This window comes from Penicillium malachiteum (assembly GCF_028827825.1).
Source record: "Penicillium malachiteum strain IBT 17515 chromosome Unknown utg000001l:1.0-8184562.0:1.0-8186909.0, whole genome shotgun sequence".
NCBI lineage: Eukaryota > Fungi > Ascomycota > Eurotiomycetes > Eurotiales > Aspergillaceae > Penicillium > Penicillium malachiteum.
The window spans coordinates 1,330,074-1,344,980 of NW_026643094.1; the positions used below are offsets into that span (position 1 = coordinate 1,330,074).

Sequence of the window (14,907 nt, forward strand, 5' to 3'; positions counted from 1 at the left end):
TTAAATTGGGGGGTTTCTCCATTGCCCAGCAACTCAAATCCAGTAATGACAGTAGTCATTCTTTCGCGAAGAATAGAAATTGCTAGGCCAATCGTCGAATCTTGCAATGGAACGGCTTGAACGAGTGGAATGTGTTCATTCCAGCATATTTGACAAGCGCTTGAAAATTCATCGCATTGAACTCCCGCATGGAACTCTTTCCAACACAGCTTTGAATCGGTGAGCAGGTGCTCATAGAGAGAGATCTGCGTATCAGAGGCCCGAGTTATTGTATATCTTTCTCTGAACCACTGGTCGTGCATCAATAACTCTTTTATCGTAGATAAATGGTCGAGATTCAGCATCAATTTTGAGGCTCCTGCGTCAATAATCCCTAGTACTTCTGGAGAATACCCGAGGACTCGGATCTGCCGTACGGCGATATATGAGACGCCAATCGGTCTTCCCAGTCCAATTTCGGGGGTTATTTGTCAGATAGTTCAGGTAGCCTCGGTCCTGATTCAATTGAAATCTCGACTTCCAGAACGATTGAATATTGAAGATATCTGCCATTTCTCGCGATACATATCGGAGGTTTAAAAAGCTCATGGTGTCAAGATATATTGCAATTTGCAAATTTATCTCTATCGGTAAAAAGCAAAAACAGTCAGTCGCGGTCACGGTCCCAGTCACGGTTGATTTTGTAGCAAATCTGAGCTGAAGAAGCCTGGAAATTTGTGTAGGATATCGAAGGAACTTTTGAACACAAGCGAGTGCTTTACTTGTAGTTGGAGGACTGCCTGCAGTATATTCCGGTTTTGGAGTCCTTGGCTGGCTAGTATAAAACTCATCTTCTTCTGAATCTTCTTTCCAACTTGAATTAGAGTCCATCTTTCAGATATAACTTCCAAGAAATGACATACCAACATATTGAATCCCAAGATCAAGCACTAGCCATCTAGGCTGACAAACTTCAAAAATTTTATCAAGATCGATCTTTTCACCTTCGAAATGTTGAAGCAAACGAGACCAACAAAATTCGTGAAACAAGAGCACTTTTGTTGGTCTGATGCGGCTCATCAGAAACCAAGGGCCCAGCGAATCAAGTTGTGCGTCAGTGATCATGTCCCTATCCAAGATATCTCGCCAATCGTACTCGGTTGTATTAACATCCGACAGCTCGGTGCCTGTTTCTGTTAGGTAAACTAGGAAGAGTTAGACTGAGTCAGTGCTTATAAGTGTTTTTGTTCATACTTACGTGCACGGTATCTTGACATCCACTGGCACCAAGGCTGGGCAGACATCGTCCACGAACAACAAGCACATTCATACATCCGGCGATCTCGATTACAAGATAACGTAACATCCATATTCGCATTCAAAGCTATAAAGCAGCCTGTTGTCATAAAGAAATGGTGTTTTCTGTATGAAATCGCCAGGAGATTGAATTCACTATCTGGCAAATCGGAATTGTGGTGCTCAGTATGACATCAAATCCTAGTACTCTAGTGAATCAATGATAGCAGATATCCCCATACCAAGCAACGCGGAATCAAAGAGAGAATCGAATAAAGTCCGTAACAGATGGTTCAAATTCATATATCAATGCTCACTCTAGATTATACTAGTAGTGGGGTACTATTCTGTCCAAAACAGTGGGGGATATCAGGTGATCCCTCTCTAGTCAAGTTGTGACATTCAAACCTTGGAATAGCTCTCTCTCTCCTTCTCTCCCACCTTACCGCCACTTTTTGCATTTCTCTATGTTGGTTCGGTTTATACTGCTCTACGGCTTTCTTTTTAAAAATTTGGAAGACTTTACTTCTCATATCTTAGTGCTCCATATGTCCAGTGACGACGAACCTATCTCAATATATAACGCCACATTCTTGGGTTGGATGCGTCTCCACTCTGCGCGGAGATGTGGCTGGGCCGCTCATAGGGCAGCAAGACCAAAAGCTTAGAGCTTTGCAGGTGATCGACTCCACCTGGGCAGTGAGGAGTCTGAGGACCTAGGAATTTCGTCAGCAATCTTCAGAGATTTTTTCATACTATTATGTCCACCAAATATCTCGGATGATCTCCAGAATGTTCTGTGCTAACTTCTTGAAGTATCTCAAAGACAGGGATTGGAACCGGATCTGCTTTTCCCCCCACTGATCCGCCAAATAAGCAGTGTCCTGGCATACCAAGTGCTCCTCCCCACCAGACGATCAAGATCCTCTTTAGGTCCATGACTCGATCAGATTGATTCTGTACCTTGTGCCTCTTGATCCTTCTGGTCTTTGAATCCTTTGGACCTCAGAAATTGGGTTCCAATGCAACGTTTTTCCAGTTCATGACATGATCGAGTTGGTGCAGGAACCAGGAGGTCGATGACATCAGGCGGGACCGATGACGTCGGCGATCGAGCTTCTTCCCCCCCAAAATGCAACTTTGGAAGTCCAATTACTCCATTTGATGGCGCACTATTGGATATTTGGATCGGTTAGCGTCCAATTGAGTTGAATGAGACTTGCTCTAGTTTGAAAGTAGTTAGTTGCTGCAGCTCTCAGAGGCGCAGCAGGATCCGCCAAGGTCCGGGTTGTTATGGTGATGCTTTGTAGTGGATGCTTCAAAATTGAATTCTTTTTTTTCCCTTGAGTTCTCCATATTTCTCCATAAATTCTTGTTCTTTTTAACCTCGTGAACTCATTTCTCATTTAATCCCAAATCGGGTTAAGCTCCCGATTGTCGACGTCACCTTATAAAAAAAGTTCTTTTCTCTTTGATACTTATCCCTCTAATCTTCTCTACCTAGGTAGTCTATAATATCTTCAACTTGGAACCGGTTGCAGCTTTTCTCCCTTCCGTCGTATCCCGTTCAAAGTAAGCAATCCCTACCACACGTCACTACTTCCAGAGCTTTGCGCAAGGCACCAATTTTTTTTTACTGTCTTTTTTTTTCTTTTACATTTTACCTAACCTTGGGAACTTGAACTCTGGCTGCAGGTACACTTCTACAACAAATCTCAACCCTTCCTCCTCTCAATCCTCTAAACCTCACCTCTCATTATGCATCGTACCTATTCTATGCGCCAGACGCGCGCTCCGACCGCTTCGCAAGTCGATAACCCCGCTCCCCCATTGTCTTCAACCAAGTCCAACCGCTGGCTAGGAAAGGGTGGTATCGGTGAGTGATTAGAAAGACCGAAATCCTGGTGTTGCGACTCCGAGGTGCGGATGATCGCACGATCCGGTTATGAGTGGGGGGAGTGTGAAGCTATAGCTGCCCGATCGGCTCCTCTCAATTCTGTACCTACGGAGCACAATCGCACCCAGGAAGATAGGATTCAGAAAAACTGAAGAGCAGCAACTAACAATTATGCGATACTAGGCCATGCGTTCCGTAAAAATGCCGCCGGTGCTTTCGGCCCCGATCTGGCGCGCAAGCTGTCGCAGCTCGTGAAGATGGAGAAGAACGTCATGCGCAGCATGGAGCTTGTCGCCCGCGAGCGTATGGAGGTCGCTGTATGTGCTTCTTACTTTTCTCCCAGTTCTTTTGAACGGCAAGAATTAGCTCTGAATCAATTAACTAACAATTTTTTAGCAACAACTCTCCCTCTGGGGTGAGGCCTGCGACGAGGATGTGTCGGATGTCACGGATAAGCTTGGCGTCCTGATCTACGAGATCGGTGAGCTGGAGGACATGTTCGTTGACCGCTACGACCAGTACCGTGTCACCATCAAGAGCATTCGTAACATTGAGGCCTCCGTGCAGCCCAGCCGAGACCGTAAGTCAAACAAATCTGCCCCTCGACTCCCTTACCCCCTTAGGATCCAGTCACCTGGGTAATTGAGAAACCGGAGAAAGTAACCGGACTAACCCACATTTTCACACCAGGCAAGCAGAAAATCACCGATGAGATCGCCAAGCTCAAGTACAAGGATCCTAACTCCCCACGTATCGTCGTTCTGGAGCAGGAGCTCGTTCGTGCCGAAGCCGAGTCCCTAGTCGCCGAGGCTCAGTTGTCGAATATCACCCGTGAGAAGGTCAAGGCTGCATTCCAGTACCAATTTGATGCCCTGCGTGAGCACTGCGAGAAGGTTGCCATTATCGCCGGCTACGGAAAGCACTTGCTCGACCTGATCGATGATACCCCCGTGACTCCCGGTGAGACTCGCCAGGCCTACGATGGGTACGATGCCAGTAAGGCTATCATCCAGGACTGCGAGGATGCGCTCAGCAACTGGGTTAGCTCCAAGGCTGTTGTCAAGTCCAGTCTGTCTCAGCGCTCCCACACCCTCTCCCAGCGCCATCGCCAGAACATCAAGAACCGCGAGGGTATCGATCTTTCTCAGCAGGATGCCCCCATGGCTGGAGACCGTGACTCTTGGTTGCCTGCTGATCAACACCCCAACTATGAGGATGGTGAAGATGGTGTCAGCACTTTGGAGGGAGAGATTCGTGGTCGTGAGGAAGAGCGTGAGCCCCTTGCGGCTTAACTGTGAGAAGAAGACGAAGACAAAGATACCAGTATTCTGACGTTTTTTTTTCTTGTTTTCTTTTCTTTTTCATACTTCACGATCAACGGCTCATTCCGACTCTCCTGGTTTTTCCGGGCATCTCCATACCCATGCAATATCCCTGTTGAAACGCGTGATCAATCAGCTATGTCGTGATTGTCATGCCAGGCCTATAGTATGTTAAGTGGCATGCTTGTACTTCAGCACACCACTCGATGATATACCCAACTCCGATGGCAAAAGGCAAAAAGGTTACGCAATGGTTGTAACCCCTCTTGGATTCTTGAATTACAATTCATGCGATCCGAGAACAGTGTACTACCTTGTCTCATTCCCTCCTTATTCGCCATTAATTTCCTCTTTCATCCACATGACCCTTATGTCGTGATCCAGTGCCCGTGGGCCGTGCTGTTCTTGCCCCAGTTTTTGTCTTACCTGTTTGTGGGTCAAGGACCCTGATTCTCCAATTTTTTTAACCTTTTTTTTTCTTTCTTATCAGTTCGGTTCTCCGGGTTTGATGGGGGTTTGGACTTCATGACTGAAGAACACGCATGGGCTCTTTGTTCTCGTTTTATTTTCTTTTTCTTTGTTTCCTTGGTTCTTTTTTTCCCTAATGTAATACCATCTTGTGCTGGGCTTTGAACTTTTTTCGACTTTGTTTGATAGGAGAGTCGAGCTGCGTAATCACTAGGCGCCAGTGTTAATGAAATCGTCTTATTATTTGGTTTGGTTGAATGCGTTTTATCAGTTATACTATAGTATAGTAGGGAATTTTCTACCTCGTATATCCCGAGGTCCGTGGATGTAGCATAGGCAGTGCCAATCATCGAGTGATACGGCCACCTGGGCAGTGTAGCACTACTACAAGTACTACCTATGCACTGGAAGGTTCAAGCTGATATATGTGCCAGTTGACTGCAGGCCCCACGCATGACCTGGAGTAGAATAGCTGAATATTCCGTAGTTGGCTAGGTCAACTGGCACTAGTGCCTACTCTAGTCGTAGGCATCCACGTTTAACTTGACCTCGGAACTTTTTGTTTGAATTAAGTAGTTGCTGAGGCAAGTGGTCTACAGGCCGGAGCTGTTGATATCAGAGACTCCAGGTCAGTAGTATCAGGATTTACTAGATAGCAGACCGACAGGGAAGTCTGAAACGATACGAGGAGAATGTTAGATCAGGAAAAAAGGGTGGAGAAAAATCTCGGGACTCTTGATTCAGTCCAAGCAATAGAGGTCTGGATACCTCTTATGTATATGCAGAGTGCAGAGCAGCAAACCCAAACGATAGAACAGTAAAACAACCTTGGAATATGAAACCCATGAAAAAGCAAAAACCTCAAAACAGACCAGCACAAATTAAGCAACCCCATCCAGAAGAAACCAGCCCACAAGTGCAACTTGTGATTCTCAGAACACAACACCCATAACATCTAGTCTATCACTCCATTGAATAGGGGAGAACCACGGATAATTTCATGGACGTGGAATCACGATCTCCATTCCAGGAAGAGAAGAAACCAGTATATCACATAACGACTGGATGTATAAAAAGGAATATAAGAGGAGTGGAGAGGGTCTGGACGGAGGTGGAGGGGGTCCAGAGAAAGGATTCGATGAGAGGGTCGGATGAGAGCATCGGAGGTAGAGTGTTGAGAAGAAAGTATCGGAAAAGTAGACGCTCTGAGAATCGCAAAGCACGGTCGGCAAGGGGAAGAACCCCAAGTCGCAGAAGAACGAGAATAGGAGACAATAGATCGTGACATCATCATAAGAAGTTTGAAACCTCTCTCCCATTCTCCTTCCCGCAGATCTCTAGTCCATTTTTGATAAATAATTGGAGGTAGAGAGGGAGGAGGGATACAGTGAGAGGCAACCTCCAATCGCACAAGCACAGTGACGACAAGGACAAATGCAGAAACACCGACGTGGTCTTTCGAGTCGACGACGACCGCGGAATCAAGAGATGATACATGACGGTACCCAGTATATAAAAAAGAAAAACTGTAGGACAAAAAACAAACGAAAGCAAAAAACTTATGTTTTAGTGCTTACTCGTCAGTGCCCACGCCCTTCTTTTTAGGTTGAATATGTTTTTGACCCCTGGTGACGGCGGACTTCGGTTCTAAGGCTGTGCTGTCCTGAGGAGGAGGAGGCATACGAGTAGTAGTAGCCTCGTGCTTCTCAGTCAGAAGATTCTTTAGCCATCGGTTTTCCATCTCAAGCTGGGCGACGCGGGCCTCAAGGGAAGCATTCTTCTCTGTGGTCTCACGGACCGTCCTCTCAAGAACCTGCTCACGCTGCTTCTTCTTCTGGCGGAAGCGAGCACTAGCCGCCGTGTTACGACGACGTCGGTCCTCTTCGGCAGCACCTCGTACACCTTCCTCTTGACCCAGAGCCGCGGCAATGCGGTCTCCGGAGATGGAAGTGCTGTACTTATTGTTGCCCATCTGACCATTAGGTGGAGAGATGGATGATGAGACATCAGATGGAGTCATCTGTCCCGGAGCATGGCCGAGCTCATCGGGCGCAAAGGGGACCGGCGGGTAGATAGAATGAGCCGAGTACGGCATCATGTGGTCGGGAATGGAATAGTTGATGGATTTATCCCCGGTTGGTCCTGAAGAATGGAGTAAGCAATTGTCTTGATTAAGACTCAAGTTCAGTATCGTAGAGATATTCATCCGTTCGAGGGAAAGTGATCCGCAACCCTATCGAGGGAGCCGCCTGGACCATGCACACGATCATTCTTTACATCAAATAAACTCCAGGGTTCACACATATGAAGGGGGGGATTAGGGGGGGGAAAAATATGATGTGCAAGCGCTAGGTTAAGCCCCATGCAGTCAGACTGCTATAGTGTTGCGCTCATTTGCATGCGGGATTGCGTGCTCGCTATTGAGCTGGCATTGGGGCCGATGATCTCATCCCAGAAATGAGATAGATCACTGGGTCACTCCAAGTCCGGAATCCGTAGCTGGAGCTGCATGGCTTTCTCTGAGGTGGAGGCACGAGCTTTTTTTTTCCGGCCCAAAAATAGGCCTTCATGTATATGATGATGGTCTGGAGGGGGAAGAAATGGGAAATCTGGTACAGATGCGGAAAAGGGGAGACTCCGAACGACACCGCCATATAAAAAGGCTGGTTCAATTTCGTAACAAGGCTGGGGGGGAAAGGGAAATGATACAACAATGTATATTGCAAACACGCATGAAATCGAATATGGGGGAACAAATTGGATTTCGAGAAATAATAAAAAATCGTCAAAAAATCAAAAAGGGGGGAAATAGTAATGATTCCTCATTTTTTACAAGGATTTCTCAGTGTAAATTGGAATGCAATCTGCTTTTCCCCCGGGGCCCCTCCTGGGCTTTTCCAAGCAGGATTGAACACGAACCATAAAGCAAAGCGATGGCGCAAGAAATGCAACCTTTGGCAAAACAGGTCAAAGCTTGTACGTACCGTGATAGGGATATCCCCGGAGATCGAGGGAAGACCGTTCATCCTCAATACTATCGTAGGAGCTAACAGACAAGCCTCCCATACCCTCGGTCTGATCATAATCCATATTCACGTTGGCAAACGGGACCAGCCCGGTGTCAGCGTCAAATGAGTACTGTCGCGCTTTGGCTGCTGGATCGTGCCGAGACAATAAGAAGTTGAAGTTTTCGAGTTTATCGAAAGGAGGCCCCGGTAGACGAGAATGCGATAGGTCCTCAGGCATGATGGAAGAAAGAAGGTTGATGGAGGGGTGTGGAATGTAGAAATAGGGAAAAAAAACAAAAGATGCACGAGCAAAGAGGTTTAGTCCAACCAGTTACCTTCCACCCCAAAAAAATCCAATCACCAAAAATTGCAGAAAAAAGAAAAAAAAATTAAAGAGTTTAGGGAATAGACAAGGAAAAAGCCAAATGGCTTGATTCGATGGCGACTTGCCCTGGTTATTTGCGTTTTAGGGCTCTGAGCTCCGACAGGAGGATGAGAGGGGGGGGGGACGTGTGGAAGTTCCAAGCTTACTAGTCGAAAGTCGTAAGCAAATTCTATTCCACGGGAGAACCCCAGATCAGATGTGAGAGAGGGGGCGATCCCGGAAAGAAGCAAATCGGCAGGAAAGAATAGATTGATTTGACAGGTAAAATACGGGCCCTCGGAGATTGGAGAAGGGAAAGGCGGGTTCGGCCACGATCACCTCACGTAGACAAGACAACCATGGAGACTTCGCATAACGCGCCACGTTAATTTCACGAATCACGATTCAGGACGTAAGCGGGAAGTCAAAAAAAGGGGGCAAAGAGGGGTGGGACAGGGGGGTAAAGGACGAAAAGAGGATGCAAGAGCAAGCCCTCAAGATCAACTAGTCGATGATCTGATAGAATGGAGAAATGTCGTGATCGCGAATTCTGGTTCGTCCGCTGCGCCTCCTCACCGCTTTGTACGGGATAACAATTTATGTTAGTATAAAGAAAGAGTGTAGTATATCAAAATAGAAATTATAAGAATAAAGCACTTGAGATAGAAAATATGGATCTTGTTTAAAAAAAAAAAGAGGCTCAATAGGGTTGCCTGAATCCCCGGATTTTATATGATTCCACATGGGCCCTTCTTCTCAATTTACAATACACGAATATGAATCTCGTTCCTTAAGAGCTGTGACGGGACGAAGAGGTATGGTTAGTATCCACTCTCCTCCACTGAGATGACGCGGACTGGATTATTTGTTACGAGAGTACGGAGTACGAAGTATGTAACAAGACTCTTGGCATTCTTTCTAAATGAAAAAGTGGAATTATAGTAAATTATTATGTCTTATATGTCTTATTTTACAGTGTACTTTTACTGAGTCTAGGTCCATAATATCCATTTCATCTAGAACATATGAGACCTTCGGTGACCGGAATTCTATATGTTTATGGAATACTAGTACTAGTACACACACCGTCATAAGATCGTCGGCTTTTTGCCCCCTCTCTTCTCGGACTTTTTTTTCCCTCTTAATCAAAAAAAAAAATTCCAAGAAGGAAAAAGAAAATCCCGTCGTCTATCCTATGACATAGTCTCGTGGATGTCGTGATCTTCCCCAACTTTGGGCTCATGTCGACAAGCTATGATCGTGGCTGCATCTTCAACGCTGGTACCACGTTGCCGCGCTCCAACTCGCTCTTGTCCTAGAATGGTGTCTTCGGCAATAGTTCGATAAATGTCTGCAAATCCGCCATAGACACTACTACCAATCCCATTCCATCCACCGTCACGATCAAAAGCTTCGCCTATGCCACGCATCTCATCCACCCATCTATATGCTTTGGGACTCATGCCGATCACACCCGACTGAGCAAGTGCCGCTGTGTGGGGTGAGTATTGCTGGAGATGGTCTAGCAACTCCGGGAGAAGCGACTCCCGCTGTGCCGTGGAAAATGATAGGATCGACAATGCCGTCAGACCTTTGGTCAACGCTGCAAAGGAGAGCTTTAAAGTAGAAGCCGCTCCAATCTTATTCGAGACCAACTTCAGGTTCAAGACGTCAGAGAGTTGTGTCCAAGTGGAGGGAAGGTCCACTGCTCCCGAAAGCACCACGCTGGGTTTCTTCCATGTCCCGTCCTGTACGTTTGTCGATGGCGGGCCCCCAATAATTCCGCCGTCAAGGAAGTGGCACCGAGCCGAGCCCCCCATTGACGTGGCCGTCTCGTCTGTTTCAAAGAGAGTTGCCATCTCCTCCGCCAATCGGGCGGGTGTGGCATTTAGTTCGAGGAAGTAGAGTGGGCTTCGACTCGGCCGGTCGTTCACCTCCTCGACGGACTCCCGTCTGCTCACCGTATCTGGCTGTTTAAGTGCCCCCGCAATCCGCTCCGCGGTGGCCACGGCGTTCCTGGGAGGAACAATAGACAAAACATAGTCTGCCTGGACCACTAGTTCTTGGTCGGTTGGTAATACCGCGATTTCAGCGGTTTTGATTCGAGCTAAGGTATGTTCACTAGATGCATGGGATTAGTCTTTAACATAATAGCTATACGTAAATCGGAGACAAAAAAAGCCACAAGTACAGATTCGTACCTTCTTCCTTCACCGACTGTGACCACATGATAGCCATGTGATTTGAGTAGTCTCGCCATTCCCATCCCCATGTCTCCGATGGAGAGGATCCCCACTGTAACTGCCCGCATACTTGGAGATTTATCAATATCAACTGATCGATTCAAAGTTCTCCAAGAGTTCAAGTCAGGGAATTTTGTCTGGTAAATAAACCAAGTGCGGGGCAATTTGTCAGCTTTAGTGTAGGTGGCGTCTTACAGTTGGGCATACAGATATCATTTAAGCTTAGATACCCTTGTCCTGATTTAATAGATAAGACCATAGCGTCCAAGCTCTATTAGACTGAGATACCGTTGAATCTGCAGATCATTTTATAGCAGGACCGTGCCATGCATCGTAATAAATATGCATGAGCATAACCTCCGAGTCGAAAATCCACCAGTTGACGTGATACCGTGGGGTATATCGAACATCTTGAGAGATGATAATTTTCTTTGTTCAAGTGACCAATTCGAAATCAATATAGACATGGATATCGATTTTAAAGAATATATACATCAATGGTACATCATCACCCCACGTTATCACTGCCCAGGGTCGAGGTTCCACCTTGGTACCCCAGACGCACACATAAAATCCGGGAATCGGAGATGCCGACTATCCGACCCAACGTCGTGTCCATTAGAAATCACACCCAATCTCAACATCATTTCATGCACCACAAAAGGAATTAATTCGAGACCCTCTCTGAGTTCTCCGTTTCGACAAAAATCAATAGAGAGGTCCTTATATATCAAACCTCTTCACTAGAAAAATCAAGGTCTTGGCATGACCTTGTGCGGATGAAACTGCGATCCGGAATACGGGGGAAATGCACAACGGAATGCGACGCTCAGTTGGCATAACCCCCGATACCTCAAGTCTCTACTCCACTCAGAAAATGCACCCCGTCGGATCCACAGGTCCAACCGGGCTGCCACCGGTCGGGCGGAAAAGAAGTCAGAAGGTAGGTCGCGCTACCAAGACCCGCTGTCTGGGCGATATTGGCAATCTCGCTGACTCCGGTCTTAGGCCTGTGACATGTGTTACCGGAAAAAGACGAGATGTGAAGTTGAGGGTCCTGGTATGATCTGTCTCCAATGCATTCGCCGTAGGACGAAATGTGTGTTTCCTTCCCAGCAACAACATGTCGTTCCACCGCAAGAAGAGAAGCAGGAACAATTGCCAAGGTACTTACTACTCTTTCAAAGAGAGATTCCCTTTTGGTCTGAACCAAGCTAAAATCTTATGACAGTAATGATCGGTACATAGAGTCTTTAAAAACTCGTCTGGAGAGGGTAGAGTCTCTGCTTCTTGCGGCTGGTATCTTACATGAAAGTGACATCACTCAAGATACACTCTCAGACGACGATGATGGGAACACGTCTGATGACCAATGGAACACCAATGAACGCCCAGGATCATCCTGTCGAACATCGACTCATTCTGAGTCCTCGGAATATTATGATGCTGAACAATTCCCGGGGGTGGTGATGTTGAGGCTACTCCGATCTTCAAATCTCATGAAAGCGACGACTCCCGATATTTTGGTTTGTGTCCCTATCCCCAAGAAATGGCTTCCTATCACGAGTGACGCTAAACGCTAATGGATTCGAATAGGACGATCATGTTCTCTTTCCATCTTATCACGAGGTGGAATCGACTGGATCAAGAGAAAAACGGGCGATGATGGTTTCTTGAGCATTCTAGCTCGTGATTCGATTCATGATGGCCCCTGGAACACATGGCGGCCGGATGTCTTTCATGATCTCTTCGCTTCTCAAGTGTATAAACCTCTTCCGCCAAGGTCCGAGGTCTTTTCGCTTATTAAGGACTTCTTTCGCACGACAAATCGTATGTTTCCAATCTTCCATGAAGGGTCTTTCATGAGAATGGTAGAGTGGCAGTATACACAGCAGACCTGTGATGATTCCGCTCTGTGGGCCAGCATCAATATGGTGATATGTCTGGCTTATGAATACCGGTTCTCGAACAACCTGAAACCCGAGAAAGACCGAGAAAAGGCCCGTTTCTACTTTAAAAACGCTGTATCAGTCTTTACTGAGCTGGCATTACGGCGCACTGATTTACTCAGTGTTCAGGCTTTGATCTGCATGGTATGCTTTCCCCTGCTCTCTGGACGCTGTTATCCTAGTCCGGTATACCCTACTAACTCATCTTGAAGGGCTTCTTCCTTCGCGGAAATGCTGGCACACAGGCTGCCCTGCCATTCATGACAGCAGCAATGCGGTCTTGTCAGAGAATGGGACTCCATCGTAATATTAATAGGCCTGATTTAAGTCATATTCAGCAAGAGCAAAGACGACGCGTATTCTGGATTACATTTGTAATTGATCAAAGGTTAATCTTTCTGCCTATTACAATATGATATCCAACTCACTAACATTGAACAGTACATGTTTGAGGGCTGGAAATGCTCCGTCTCAACATCCAGAAGACTTCGACGTTCCTCTTCCGCAAGAGACCGAAGATGACAATGACCCTGAAGTGTCTTCCAACATTCCATTCTTCTGCCAGTTTTGCCGTATGTGCGTGATCAAAAGTCGGATATACTGTCAATTATATACCGCCAAGGCTTTGCAGAAGCCACCTCAAGAGCTCTATAAAAGTGTGTCAGAACTTCATACCGAACTCGAGACGTGGAAAAAGGACTACCCCTTTACCGACGTACCGTCAATAAGAGGCGCCGAAAGTGACTTTTTATTCGGATTTGCATCTATTGCCCTTCATTTCGTCTACTATAACGCTTTGATAATGATTCACCGAATGCCCCTTCTCCTGAACTTTTTAATTGCGTCCCGCGAAAACGAACCAGACGACATGAAGTCTTACAGAAAAGCCCGTGCTTCGAAATCATCCGCCATATGTGCAATGGCCGCGCGAAATACACTTAAACTGGTCAACAACATGCCCTGGGGAGACATCTCCTGGCTCTGGTAAGGAATCAGCCTGCGTTCTCCGAGAAAGCGTCTTTCAGCAGTTTTACTTTTTCTAACCGCAACATTAGGTCTTTATTATACTATGTCTTCCTGGCATCGTCAACCCTTTTCTCCAGCATTCTTCGGAATACCCGCAGCGCAAGCGTGAAGGAAGATCTCCAGACACTAAACATGGCAGCAAAGTTTTTTGCTGCCCTCGTGTCAAATGATGAGGCAGCGAACTACTCAGGCTTCATGGCTCGTGTGACTGCGACGTTAGAACGAATTGCAAGAATAGCTGTCGAGAGAGAAGAGAAAAGGCCTCGCAGCTCGGATGATGAAGACGACGAGGTCAAGATTCCAGGCTCAAAGAGACAAGCATCTCGAAATGTCCCAGCGTCTCACTCGAAATTATACCAACGTCGATCTTCCGCAAATCAACCAGCTTCAACGTCGTCTTATCCGACAAGACCACCACATCATTCTCATACAGCCGCACCCTCTTCCAAGACCACGCCATTAACTACCGCTCCTTCAAACATGGCAGAAGCCAGCGGTTTCCCCGAAACGATAGAAGGATTTCCACGCATCAACTCATCCGGCTACGTCGTTCCAGTCTGTGAAGATCACCCAAAACACTTCTCTCCGCCCATCAGCGCAAGGCCTCCGACCCAGCACACTCCCCAAGGACCTCCAGTCACACAGCAGACAGGTCTCGGGCTGAGCAATCTAAACGGAGCAAACTTAAACTTGAACACCATGTCGGACTACGCATCAACAGGAACCACATTCCCATCATGGCAACTCCGCGAAGACCATACACAAACATCATCCCCACACGATAACATTCAAAGTCCCTTTTCCGCAACCAGCAGTGGTGCGGGGAACACCATGTTCCCAGATTCATGGCAAGTGCCCTTAACAGCAGACTGGCAATTCGGCGACGAACTAGCATGGGCAGGTCTTTTCCGGGGAGAGAATCTCCAAGCTCCTTTGATGCCTATTCTAAATGCCGAATCTTTCCTAAACGGACCTTTCGCTTCACAACCAGAGTCTGGTCTTGATAATGAAACTGCACAGCCCGGTGGCAATGATGGAAATGGTTACTTGGGGTTTGCGTCTCAGCCCCTCGGATATAATTTCATGTCGGGTGCGCCACCACAAGGAGGACAGGGACAGGATGAAAATCAGGAGGGACAGGAGATGGATCCCACACAGGCGATGTTCTCGAATGCGTTTATGGGGATGTTTTGAGCGATGCCGGTACCTCCTTCAAGTTGCTGGCCCCGGGCACATCTTGCTAGGTTCATGGAAGTGTGTGTAGTGGCTTGGGAGAGTTGCCCACATCCATGTGCATCATGATGTTCCTTCAATCGTTTAGTCTTTGCATTTCATGGTATAAAGCGACAATATTG

At 46.9% G+C, this 14,907-nt stretch overlaps 5 protein-coding genes across 5 annotated transcripts; 2 read left to right on the forward strand and 3 right to left on the reverse strand.

The window, feature by feature from the left end:
- Nucleotides 1-929: 929 nt before the first annotated feature.
- Nucleotides 930-1,283, reverse strand: N7483_000509 (Glutathione-dependent formaldehyde-activating enzyme/centromere protein V; the record flags this gene model as incomplete). The annotated part of the gene is made up of 3 exons (XM_057083947.1): nt 930-950; nt 1,036-1,172; nt 1,238-1,283. The coding sequence occupies 3 exons, from the start codon at nt 1,281-1,283 to the stop codon at nt 930-932; spliced, it is 204 nt and encodes a 67-aa protein (XP_056950096.1).
- A 1,750-nt stretch (nt 1,284-3,033) lies between these two features.
- On the forward strand, nt 3,034-4,464 carry N7483_000510 (Eisosome component PIL1/LSP1 family protein; the record flags this gene model as incomplete). Its single annotated transcript, XM_057083948.1, has 4 exons — nt 3,034-3,151; nt 3,356-3,489; nt 3,569-3,752; nt 3,863-4,464. 4 exons carry the CDS (start codon nt 3,034-3,036, stop codon nt 4,462-4,464), a joined length of 1,038 nt encoding a protein of 345 aa, XP_056950097.1.
- A 2,071-nt stretch (nt 4,465-6,535) lies between these two features.
- On the reverse strand, nt 6,536-8,208 carry N7483_000511 (bZIP transcription factor; the record flags this gene model as incomplete). Its single annotated transcript, XM_057083949.1, has 2 exons — nt 6,536-7,104; nt 7,947-8,208. 2 exons carry the CDS (start codon nt 8,206-8,208, stop codon nt 6,536-6,538), a joined length of 831 nt encoding a protein of 276 aa, XP_056950098.1.
- Nucleotides 8,209-9,527: 1,319 nt separating this feature from the next.
- Nucleotides 9,528-10,645, reverse strand: N7483_000512 (Dehydrogenase multihelical; the record flags this gene model as incomplete). The annotated part of the gene is made up of 2 exons (XM_057083950.1): nt 9,528-10,455; nt 10,536-10,645. 2 exons carry the CDS (start codon nt 10,643-10,645, stop codon nt 9,528-9,530), a joined length of 1,038 nt encoding a protein of 345 aa, XP_056950099.1.
- A 752-nt stretch (nt 10,646-11,397) lies between these two features.
- Nucleotides 11,398-14,746, forward strand: N7483_000513 (transcription factor domain-containing protein; the record flags this gene model as incomplete). Its single annotated transcript, XM_057083951.1, has 7 exons — nt 11,398-11,520; nt 11,586-11,743; nt 11,809-12,143; nt 12,174-12,670; nt 12,739-12,914; nt 12,968-13,510; nt 13,582-14,746. 7 exons carry the CDS (start codon nt 11,398-11,400, stop codon nt 14,744-14,746), a joined length of 2,997 nt encoding a protein of 998 aa, XP_056950100.1.
- Nucleotides 14,747-14,907: the final 161 nt, after the last annotated feature.